Source organism: Arachis ipaensis, chromosome B01 (genome assembly GCF_000816755.2).
Source record: "Arachis ipaensis cultivar K30076 chromosome B01, Araip1.1, whole genome shotgun sequence".
In the NCBI taxonomy this organism is placed as follows: Eukaryota; Viridiplantae; Streptophyta; class Magnoliopsida; order Fabales; family Fabaceae; genus Arachis; species Arachis ipaensis.
The window spans coordinates 40,610,649-40,623,160 of NC_029785.2; the positions used below are offsets into that span (position 1 = coordinate 40,610,649).

General features: G+C 32.6%; 2 protein-coding genes across 2 annotated transcripts; both read left to right on the forward strand.

The window, feature by feature from the left end:
• On the forward strand, positions 3,501-7,530 carry LOC110265833. Its single transcript, XM_021109196.1, has 2 exons — positions 3,501-3,602; positions 7,060-7,530. Exons 1-2 carry the CDS (start codon positions 3,501-3,503, stop codon positions 7,528-7,530), a joined length of 573 nt encoding a protein of 190 aa, XP_020964855.1.
• LOC107617771 (expansin-like B1) lies at positions 9,030-12,446 on the forward strand. Its single transcript, XM_016319635.2, has 4 exons — positions 9,030-9,282; positions 9,623-9,729; positions 11,494-11,808; positions 11,983-12,446. Exons 1-4 carry the CDS (start codon positions 9,138-9,140, stop codon positions 12,178-12,180), a joined length of 765 nt encoding a protein of 254 aa, XP_016175121.1. The 5' UTR covers positions 9,030-9,137; the 3' UTR covers positions 12,181-12,446.

Consider the following 12,512-nt stretch of genomic DNA (forward strand, 5'->3'; position numbering starts at 1 on the left):
TCCTTGAGCGTGTCGTATTCACTGTCCTCATGGGAAACCAAACATCTGGTCTTAAGTAAGAGCTACGTTTTGCCGTCCTTACTAGACTGTACTCAATGTCTCAGGCGAGGGCTATGCATCGCCATCCTCATGAGACTATATTCATATCAATCAATTGGCTTTCGATTCTCTTTTATTAACTTTTTCTCGACCATTCTTTCAAGCCACTTTCAGGTACCTTGGGTTTAATCAAACACTTTCAAAGAATATCCAATTTCAATCTTATAATCAGTCGTTAACAATCATAGAAAAGCTCTTGAATATTTATTTTCGATTATCGAACATCAAATTAATCAATTGTGCATTCAAAGCACTTTTCATAACATTCAATTTAATTAAACCCTTAAATTTTATAAAAAATTGGACATAATCTCCCTAAAAATAGGACTTAGCCAGCCTTACGTGTTTTTTCTTTCTCAACAACTCATCAAATAGAAGATTCCTAATCAAAATAAAAAATTCACAATTCGCAATAATTAACAATTCAATCATAATTCACATAATCCATTAATCCAACTTCAATTTGATCAATTCATAAATTATTTCAACCAAAGGATTAACAGTTTTTCACTTTCCAAATATCCAAATACATTATCATCCAACTTAACTAAAATTTTGGCAACATTGATACCAAAACACACAAAGTATGTATTATTCACAAAATCCCAATTCTCCTAAAACCAGCTATTATGTTCACCCAAAAACTCAGCTCCACATAGTTTCTAATTGTTACAAATTATCCTTATACTTTTTAAAGTTACTGTTTTATCTTAAAATTCAGATTTCATCAAAAATTCATTTGATAATCAAACTTCAATCTTTTAATAGTTCTCAAACTTAATTCTAATTAATCATGAATCAACATTAATAACCACCTTCAAGCAAACAATTCAATAACAACCGATTTGGCATAAACAACTAAATTTAGAATTTAGCCACACACAATTCCAATCATTATAGAATTGTTTATATACTCTTAAAATTACTATATTATTTCAGAAAATCAGGTTATCAAGAACAGTTTGATCTTTTAAGTTCTAATTCTTCAATTATCACGACCGTTCCGATATATCAGATAACTAAAATCAATAACAAGCACTTATTCTTAATAATCAGAATATAGCCACAACTCAACCAATTCAACATACTCAAATAAAATCAAAATTTTCAACAATTCCATCAAAATCAGAAAACTAATATCAGTCACAGCCTCAAACCAAAATTAATCTTGTTAATTAATCACTCATAAAAACAAAACCTGTCACATTCATAGCCATAATCTAAATTCAATAAAACTAATTGAAACACTAGAACATCATCTCAATACCAAACTAATCCAAATTTTACAACCTCAAATCAAGCTTATTTCTACCAATTAATCACACAAAATATTTATAAATTATTTACAATTACTTACTAAACTTCAATGGCATTTATAAATTAAATCAATTAATTTCGAAATAAAATACCCTTCCTTGATGTAGCAACGACAACACAACTGGGACAGCGACAGCAGCACCAATTCTCGCAACAGTGACAACAATGGTTCTGGGCAGCCCCAGTGAACCAATCCGGCGATGACGGCAGTGATAGTTATGGCAGAATGGTGGTCACACCAGCTACTCCCCTCCGACAATGACTCCCGCAGTGGCAACCTCATCAGCAGTTCCAACGACAATGTGGAGCTCAATGGTGGTCATGACAGCGGCAGCTTCCTTCGATAGCTCAAACGGCGGGCTCCACCCATGGCGACAGCAACGTCGGCAACTGGCGTGGAGGCTGCTCATCGGTGATGGAACCCTCACAGTGGTGGTCGTGGATCAGTGGTGACGGCGGCGTGGAACATAACTACTTCTCCCTCATCTCCGTCTTGCTCGATGACGATGGCAAACTCCCATGGTGGCTGCAGGAAACTCGATGGCATTCGGTTTCCATCACCAGAACTTTAATTTCAATTTATATAAAATAACTAATTATAATAAAAATTGTACATATTAAATGACTTAAACTTAAAGTATTTATAAAAATCAATATAATCATTTCTAATAAATTAATCTCTAAGAGTTCAAATTAATAAAGTAGAATATAATTAATTCATAATAAAAATTAATTAAATTGAACATTACAATCAACTAATCTCCTAATCAATTTAATTACTTTTAGTAAAATAATATTTTTTAAAAAAGTTAAATTCTCAATAATCATAATAAATCATAAATAACTCCACATTTAATTTCGAAAACTTGGGTTATTACACAGGGAGCGTAGCAGAAGGAGACACCCTGTTCAGGTTTGGGACCATGATAAATTGCTGGTCCGATGGATCTACCTGTGATGTCACAGGGATCGACGAGGTAGTCAGGATAGAGGGCGATGACTGGGCATCCCTGGAAAATTCGATGGAAGCCCGCCCTCTATCATGACCACGTGTCCCACTCGACCTATCTTTGCTGCTTGTTGTCATGTCTATACAGCAAATATATTAATAACATAATAATAACATAACAAACACCAACAAATAATAATATAAGAAAAAACTCAAGAAATAACAAATAATTCAAAAAGTGGTTTAGTTTAGTAAAAAAAAAAAGAAATTACATAGTGTTTTAATTTTAAAATAATTAAATTATACTTTCAAAACATTCTAACTTTATTCTATCTTATTTTCTACCTTATTTTCTTTTCACACTATTCTAACTTTCATAACATTCTAACAAAGCATTCTAACCCTCAAAGCATTCTAATTTTGTTAACAATTTTTCAAAATATTCTGAAAGTATTCTAACAATCCAAAAAATTTGAAATCCAAACTTAAGAAAGCACAAAATAACATAATGAAACATCGCTAGAAATGCATAGGAAAAAACATTGTAATTAATTAGCATAAACCAGCAGTTCTAGCAGCAATATGAATAAGCAAAATAAGCATTAAAATAGTAATTTCCTAAGAAAGCAACAACAACCAGCGAATCATCAAAACAGTTAAGCATTACTCAAATAAATTCACCAACAATTCTTCATCCAAATTAATAGAAAAACACAGAATTAATGATTCAGACCAATTCAAATAATTCAAGCAACAAGAATCTGCAATCTCAGATAATAATTCTAAATATATTAAGCAGAGATCAGAAACTATCAATCTAACTAAATTATCCTAACCTAACCACCTAAAATCAATTTACAACAGAAATTAATCTACTAAACTAATTACTAAAATTCAACTAACTAAATGAAATTAAGATTAACTAAGCAAAAATTAAACAGCGTGAAAAATAGATTCATTAAAAACCCCCTAACCACCTAAAATCAACTAAAACAGAAATTAATCTAACTAAACTAATTACTAAAAATCAACTAACTAAATAAAATTAAGATTAACTAAGTAGAAATTAAACAGAGTGAAAAATAGATACAATGAAAACCTAGAATGCAAAGCAATTAGAAGAGAGAAGACAGAAATGGGCGATTCGAGTAGCAGTGGTCGCTGCCTTTCCAGTGGCGGCAGGGCAACAGCGGCGGGAATAGAAAATAGAGATGGGAGCGTTTCATGCAGCNGGGAGGTGAGAGATTAGAGAAGGGAAGAGAGTTCGCGGTTCGAATTTAGGACGTGATTACCGTCGAATTTACCTGCAGATTAATCCAACGGTAACGTGGTGCGTGTAACCGAAACGAAACGTTTCATTAAACAAGGTTCAGCATCGGATTTACTCGCCGGTAAATCTGACGGTAGCTAGCGCGGCAAAATTTATTTTTTTCCCTCCAATTTTTACCATTGACGCTACAGTCGGAACATCAACTCCGACGGTAATATTTTAGGGTAATGAATTTATTGTCAAATCCGATGATAAATCCCACGAAAAACTCGATGTTAATGTCTGACACTAAATCCAAGGGTTCTCAACATTTTTCTTGTAGTGCTCACTGCCCTCTTCCTCTGCTCATTCCGCTGCTGCTGCATTTGGGAGGGAGAGTCACCACTTCAGAGAAAGAAGTCACATCCCATCAAGCCATCCTCCGCCTTATTATAGTCCATCTCACCTCTTTGAGTGTTCATCGCCCTCTTTCTCTGTTTACTCCGCTACTCTGCGTTTAGGAGGGATAGAGAGAACTTTAAGATATTAGGATTTTGAAGAGAGAGAAAAATTATACCGAATACTAAGAAAATCCAATCTTTATCCTTTATTTTATTCTAAAAAATTTCGAAAAAGACACTTGCACATTTTTTCTTCTAAAGAGATGAGGAACTAACACTAGATTTAAAAAGTCCATGTACATTATACTATTAGAAAATAATGTGTAAGTTTGTTCTATTTTATTCATCACTACTTTCTACCTCTTCATGAACTATTAAAAAATTATAATAGAAAAAGATAAAAATTAGTTAATATTAATTCAAATATAAGGTAAATATTAAAAAAATGTTGACAAGTTATATAACATTTCTCTTAATTATTACCGAGTTGGTTTGTACAAAGAAAACTAGACATGCAGAATCTATCTAATTACAAAAAAGAAAAATATAGGATACTAACATATTATCTGTCAACTTATTACTAACAATAATTAATTATTATATTTTAAACACATATATAAAGAGACACATCCAGAAAATATATCTATAAAGACACTTTTATTAAATACAGCTATAAAAAAGATATTTTTATTAGATACATCTATAAAGACACTTCCATTAAACACAATTATAAATAAGAGTTAGCAGTCGAGAGAAATACTGTTGAAAAACGTTGGCTGTCCGATTCATTATTGTACTATTATCTTTCTTTAATTACCTGACCGAGCCATATATGCAATTGAATAGAATTTTTTTGATGTCATGAAAATTCTCAATCCGTGGGAGCTTCATTACAAAATTCAATCAGCAGCAACAGCTTAATACTAGTTGTTTGTTCGTTTTGACCAACTAATAATTAATCAAACCTTTGACAATTAATCTAACGAAACTTACATAAAAAATAGTGATCACAAGTCTGATCTACTTCGAGAAACAAGGAATCCTAGCTAATAAATAATAACTTGAGATGAAGTTTGAAGGAAGGAACCTCATAAAGTCATAATAATCTTAGCACGCATTATTATTATATTATTAAAATATTAATAATAACTAATTGATAGCTATAAATCATAAATTATGCTTACGCCTAACACTATTAAATATATAAAATCTAAGATGTTTCATCTATATGACCTGATGATCGGGCCGCATTTAATTCATCAATCTAAATTTTGAGGTCATAATGTACTAACTAATAATAATAATGATATGTGGATGTACAATCAATATTTTGGTTTTTACCATAGTATTTTAATGAGTAAAGGACATTTTTGTCTTTGACCTTTTTTTCGTAGATATTTTTGTCCTCAACGAATGGAAAATACATTCAAGTCCCTGACCCCTGAAAATCGTAGACATTTATGTCCTTTCGTTGAATTCAGCCGTTTGCACTGAACGGAAAAAGATGAGCTAGCAGAGGTGGTGCTGAGGTGGCCGTAACGGAGGCCATGTGGCATTGATTATTTCGTAACAGGACATATAAGTCCCTGGAGACAAAAACGACGCCGTTTTTGTAACCTCCCCCAATCCTGTTTCGAATTTCTCTGCCTTTTCTTCTTCCTTCGTCCTTTTTCCCTTCCATTCTTCTTCCTTGGCCCCTGCCTTCATTACCGCCGCATAGCGGCGCCTCCATCAGCCACCATCAACGGCGGCGACCTCCTCCTTCCTTTCTTTTTGCGTCTTCTTCCCTTTCTCACTCCTTTACTCCCATTAGTCTCTCTCTCTTCTCACCCTCCTTCCACCCACCGTTCGTCCGCGACAACCTTCTCGGCGACCCATTGCCGCTGCGCCGCCGCCTCTCTACCGGCGCACCACCGTCGCTACTAGGGCCCAACCATCATTTCCTCTCTCTCTCATTACCACCCTTGTGCTTCCCAGATCTTCTTTCTCTCTGTTTAATTCACTCTGTTATTGCAATTAGTTAATTAATATTGTTTAGTTAGTTTTGTTTAGCTAATTTCAATTTGGTTAGATTAGTTAGTTACATTAGGTTGTTAGAGAATCTGGCGTGGATAGTGGATTAGGTCTTGCTTGCTTAATGCTGCTGTTTGTGCAATCACTATTTGTAGTTCATTATATTTAGTTTGTTCAATTGTTCTTGAGTTGTTAGGATTAGGGTTGGTTAATGGAAATTGCTGAGACTGATATTTTACACTGCTGCTGTGTAAATTTTCATTGCCTGTTTTGGTTAACAATGAACTCTTATGTGCTCATTTTGCTGTCTGATGCCACATCTCTGTTTTAAAATGAGCTAATTCCTTTGATTCAATGATGCACTTTTGTTAGGTTTCATGTAGCTTACATTTGATATAATTGTTGAACTCGATGAGAATTGCTGCTTGAATTTGGTGCTTTTGTTCTCTGTGCTGTATTTCAAGCCATTGTGCTGTACTTATGTTGATTGTGTTACTTGGTTTTCACTATGCTTGATTATGGTTCATGTTACTTGTTTTTGTTCTTGTTTAGTGATGCTGAGTTCTTAATGCATTTGAACTTTAATTTTGATTCAGTGAGACTTGATTATTTGATCTACACTCTCTACCTATAATTGACTGTTGAATTCATTGTTTGTTTGACTTTGAAAAATGTACTATATACTACTAAGATGCTACCGAATTTCAGAAAAGTTTTATTTGCTGCATTGGGAAGGGGATGTTGTGATGTTGCTAAATGTCATACTAAATATTTCAACTACACATACAACCCTTACAGCTTGACTTGGTCCACTCCCTTCACCTGTTGCAATTTTCCTATAATTTGAGAATTCTTCTGTAGGTTATGTTTAAACAATTTGAGTAGATTAGGGTTTAATTGAACACAGTTAGACAAAAACAATTAGGCCTTATTCCAGTGGATTAGGCAATGCTATAGCATTCTATTAAAATAGAACATAGTTGAATGGCATAAAAGTTTGTGCTGGACATTTTGTCCTTTGGTCAACATAGTTGAATGCAATCCTTAAAGAGAAAGATTTTAAACAGGCCCTTTCCTTCAAGAATGAAATAGTTTTATCTACTTCCAAATCCCTCTCCTTATACAATGCTTATCTGTTGAAAGAACCCCTCAATCTTTCCATGACAACCACTAAATTTATAGACAAGTATCATTGTATTTTCATGCAATTCCAACTAGATCGTAGCTTCCCTCCACATGTTAAGCTCACACCTCATGCTTTATGCCTACACAAAGAAGAAATGGATATCCACAAATGTCTCATTAACCGTGTAGACATTGTTCATAGGATTGCAAGGCTTCTGATGCTTGCTGGTATGGAAAAATTGCCACTTTATGTAATTGAGAAGCTAAAATGGGATCTAGGTCTTCCTCATGATTATGTGAAGACTCTTTTGGCCGATTACCATGATTATTTTGATGTTTGTAGCATCGAAGATCCATTATTCGAAAGGTTGTCTTGATTAGGAAGCATCCATTAATGGGTATGAGATTGAGGATCGCTCAAAAGAGAGGAAGAAGGAGGTCGCCGGCGTTGATGGTGGCTGACGGAGGCGCGGCTGTGCGGCGGAGATGGAGGCAGGGGCCGAGGAAGAAGAATGGAAGGGAAAAAGGACGAAGGAAGAAGAAAAAGGCAGAGAAATTTGAAAGATTGGGGGAGGTTACAAAAACGGCGTCGTTTTTGTCTCCAGGAATTTATATGTCCTGTTACGAAATGCTCCATGCCACCTGGCCTCCGTTACGGCCACCTCAGCACCACCTCAGTCAACTCATCCTTTTCCGTCCAGTGCAAATGGCTGAATTCAACGGAAGGACATAAATGTCCACGTTTTTCAAGGGTCAGGAGCTTGAATGTATTTTCCATTCCTTGAGGACGAAAATGTCCGCAAAAAAAAAGGCCAAAAACGAAAATGTCCTTTACTCTATTTTAATTGGATGTACAATCTTCAACAGAATTATATTGTAGATAGTTGTACTACTGTAGGTAGTTAAAATAATATATAGCATAAGAATTGAATGCTTTTTCACTTCTCAAATATATTTTTCTCCTATATATTATAAGAGGATATAAAAGTTAATTTTCTTTTTAAATATAGTCAAATTTATTTTTTTAGCTAATATTTTCTTTGTAAATAAAATTTGGAGTTAGAGTCTTCCGAATACAATTTTTTTCTACAACATTGTAGTTTTACTATTATGCAAACTCTAAGTATTTTCTTTTTTAGTCATATAAATTAGACAACAACTAATTTTAAGTGTTATAAATTCACTCATACTATACTCATACATATATATAATACTTAAGAGTTTTATCTATATTATTTGGTCTGGGTCAAGTTTTAAACTTAAATGCACCTAGGTATCGATAATGACTACTAGACCAAAGTCTTGCATACTAGCTAGCAATCCAAAGTATATAATTAAGATAAATTTTATTTTTGGTCAGAAAAGAGGGGATAAGCCCATAAAAAAAAAAAAGAAAAACAAAAAACTCACATCACCCTAATCTCTTTCATTACCACCCATGAGGAGAAGTTGTCACTGCTGCCATATCTACTTCAACATTTCCGTGGCAACCTTCTTTGGAGGACTCCCAAATTATTAAATCAAAATTCCCTTCTATGCATGCCAAGGTTTGTAATAAGTTTGACCGCTACTTTATTTCCTTTGTGCATGCATGGTATGTTTGAACTCCACCCTCTGGTTTCTATTGTTGAATGAGTTTTAATCCGAAACAAACAAACTTTTGACATTAAATACTAAATAGTTTTTTCTTGTATTTCTGTACTGATATTGTGTGTAGACTATCTTATTCTCTGGGTTAGGTAGGGTCAATGTGTACTGGTGGTCCACATCATCAATCCAATCCTAAATCATATTATTCCTATGGTCCCAATTGGGCTCACACCACTGGTATCTATACATATGGCATCACTATAAATATGACTCCATATCTATGCTTGTAATCTCACAAAACCTTCTTTCCATAATATATATTATTAGTTAATTATATTCTTTCATACACTTTGGTTTACTACATTTACTTGCTACATTTCTTACCTCTTTAGATATGGAGCTTAAGCACCAACTTGGTCTTCTTTGCGTTATACTGCTTTTACCAGCACTAAGCAGTGCCACTAATAAAGACTACTGCCCTCCTTATAAGAACTCTAGAGCAACCTATTATGGTACCCGTGATGGTTATGGCACTCCAAGTATGTTAATTATTACCCTCCTTTAATTATTTTGTACGTCATCATTATCTAACATTATTTTTAGAAAAAAAATTGATTAATATTGACTAAAATAACAAGACAAATTAAATTATACAAAGGAAAATACTGATTAACATCTATTTTTATAAAAGTAATTTTGTTATTATTTATACCAATAATGTATATTTTCCTTTTGCACATTTTACATGTTTAGTTTCACTTGTACCATGGTAATTATAACTAATATATGGTGTCTATTTCCATTTCTCTAAGAATATATATATATATCTCTTTTATGAACTTTTTTTTTTGTCATGCACTGTCTCTCTCAATATATTAGGGGGAGCATGTGGATTTGGCGAATACGGAAGGACGGTGAATGATGGCATGGTTGCAGCTGTATCTGGGCTATGGAATGATGGACGTGGCTGCGGTGCATGCTATCAGGTTAATTTAAGGTGATTTCTTCCATACCCAACTAATTTGAGGGTATTATATACCCTTTTTACATGTTCTAATTAATTGGTGCCAAGTGTATTCATTAATTCCAATCAGCAAATGAATTTTTAATAGAAAAAAAATTAGAATTGAGCTGTTGTATATGCTGTTGGAGAAAGAGAGAAGAACATAGAACCCTAATCCTTTTCATCTAATTTCGTCTTCTCTTTTTTATATTCACAGAAAAAATTCGTTTTCGTCTTCTTTCCTCTCCTTCGCTCTTAGGATATACCTTCTTTTTCCTCCTTCTAATCTTCGAAAGTCGTCGATCTTGTTGCTGTAATTCAGAACAATCTATCGTTCTTTCACCCCATGCCGTCACAATTTTATAATCATTTGGGAGGATTTAACCCAAGAATGATGGATTGTTCTGAATTACAGCAACAAGATCAATGACTTTCGAAGATTAGAAGGAGGAAAAAGAAGGTATATCCTGAGAGTGAAGGAGAGGGAAGAAGACGAAAACGAATTTTTTTGTGAACATAGAAAAGAAAAGAAGACGAAATTAGATGAAAAGGATTAGCATTCTATGTTCTTACCTCTTTCTCTATCAGCATATACAACAGCTCAATTCTAATTTTCTTTTCTTTTTTTTCTTTTAAATAATTTATTTAAAGTTTACCACATATGATGGTTTAATTTAATCAGAGTTAAATGTATGTACAATGTATTAAGATATGTATATATAAAGTCTTTAATACATGTATTAAATTCATTATTTTTTATTTTTAAAAATTAAAAATTTATTTGCTGATTGAAATTAATGAATACACTTAGCACTAATTAATTGGAACATGTAAAAAGGGTATATAATACCCTCAAATTAATTGGGTATCAAAGAAATCACCTTAATTTAAAGTTTTTGACAAGTTTAGACTGATTTTTTAAGAGAGTAATGTTAAAAAGCCAACTTTTTTTACATTAATATCAGTTAATTTTTAAAAATTTATTTTATTTATTTTAAATTTTAGATTTTAAATTGGAGAATTTTATTAAATTTTGATTTAATTTACTTTTTTATATTTAATAAATTATTGTAATCCAATTTGTGTGTGTATAGATATATTATTGTTTGTAAATAATAAAATTGTAAGAATGCATAATAAGTTTTCTATTGCTATTCCGATTCATTATTTATTTTAAACTCTTACATAAGAAATAAGTTTAAACATCTTTATCCATTATTCCTTCACTTTTCTTTTCCTTTCTCTCCTTTCAAATGATTCAATCTCCTTTACCCAAAATTTGCAAGACACACTCTTAAGATACGTTTGGTTTACGGTAAAGTCCACTCTCACTTTTATTACTCAACCAAACAGAATAAAAAAAATAAAAGAAAGCAAGAAAACAAAGTATATTGCAAAGTAAATTTAATTTCTCAATGAATAAATACCCAACTTGATTCTTAAAAAAATTTAAATTAGACGCTTTGATCTCTAACAAAATTTTGTTCTATATAAGTCTTCAAGAATTACTTTTAACAGATTGATTCTTATTTTATTTGTCCAATACACATAAAAAATTGATTAAAAATGATTCAAGGACGAATTTGTTCAAAGAGAATAATTCTTAAAGATTCTGAGAGAATAAAATTTTATTGAAGACTAAAATGTCCAATCTAAAATTTTTTAAGAATCAAATTGAGTGTTTATTCTTTATCAATTATACTTCTTTATTTATTATCAATACATATAACAAATAGTGATGATTCAGGTTAAATGTAAAGTACCAAAATTGTGCAATGTCAACGGGGTAACAGTGGTGGCAACAGATTATGGTCAGGGAGACAGAACAGACTTCATATTGAGCCCACGAGCCTTTAATAGTTTGGGTGTGAACCCTGATGCATCTAAAGAGCTAAAAAAATACGGTACTCTTGATATTGCATACAAAAGAGTCCCTTGCACATACCCTGGCCGCAACATTGTTGTTAAGGTTCAAGAAAGTAGCAGCAACCCTGGATACTTTGCTGTGGTTCTTCAAAACCTTGGTGGATCATACGATGTCACTAATGTTGAATTGTGGGAGGTACAAATTAAACATATAGTTAATAATAAGATTCTAATAACTTTTTTCATGTATATTATTGGCTAGCTAGTTTTTATATAACTTGATTATTATTAACTAGTAAGTTATTTTCAATTTTGGAGCTATAACATCAATATAGTTATAGATTTATATGTTACCTCTCTAATTTTGCAGGATTCACGCAAACAATGGAGTCCATTGCGTAGGGTTTATGGGGCAGTGTTTGACTATGCTAACCCACCAAAGGGTCAACTCTTCTTGAGGTTCCAAGTGATTGGTTGTTACGGAACTTATTGGCAAATACCAAAGAAACCTATCCCTGCTGATTGGAAGCCCAAAATGACCTATGACACTGGACTTCAGCTTAAATAAGCTAATACAAAAAACATCACTTTGGACCCGAAATCATATAGTCTATCATAAATAAATAAATAGGTACCCTTATCAATACCAAAAAAAACAACTAGGTACTCTTATTCCATTGAAAGTCTGATCTGATTGTTGTATTATATTCTGTGAATCTTAATGTGTGCATTGCTTAGTGACTTAGTCTTCTCGGAGACCACAATAATACATATTCATCATGTACCTGTATGTAAAATAAATTGTCAACAATAAATAGTGTCATTTCTCCATTATTTCGTTTTGTTTGGCTAATAATAATAATAATAATAATAATAATAATAATAATAATAATAATAATA

Bases quoted from the DNA above. Each gene is read 5' to 3' on its own strand.
- LOC107617771 (XM_016319635.2), top strand. From the start codon at position 9,138: ATGGAGCTTAAGCACCAACTTGGTCTTCTTTGCGTTATACTGCTTTTA. The intron at 9,730-11,493 runs GTTAATTTAAGG...GTGATGATTCAG, and splicing joins GCTGCGGTGCATGCTATCAG to GTTAAATGTAAAGTACCAAA. The intron at 11,809-11,982 runs GTACAAATTAAA...CTAATTTTGCAG, and splicing joins CTAATGTTGAATTGTGGGAG to GATTCACGCAAACAATGGAG.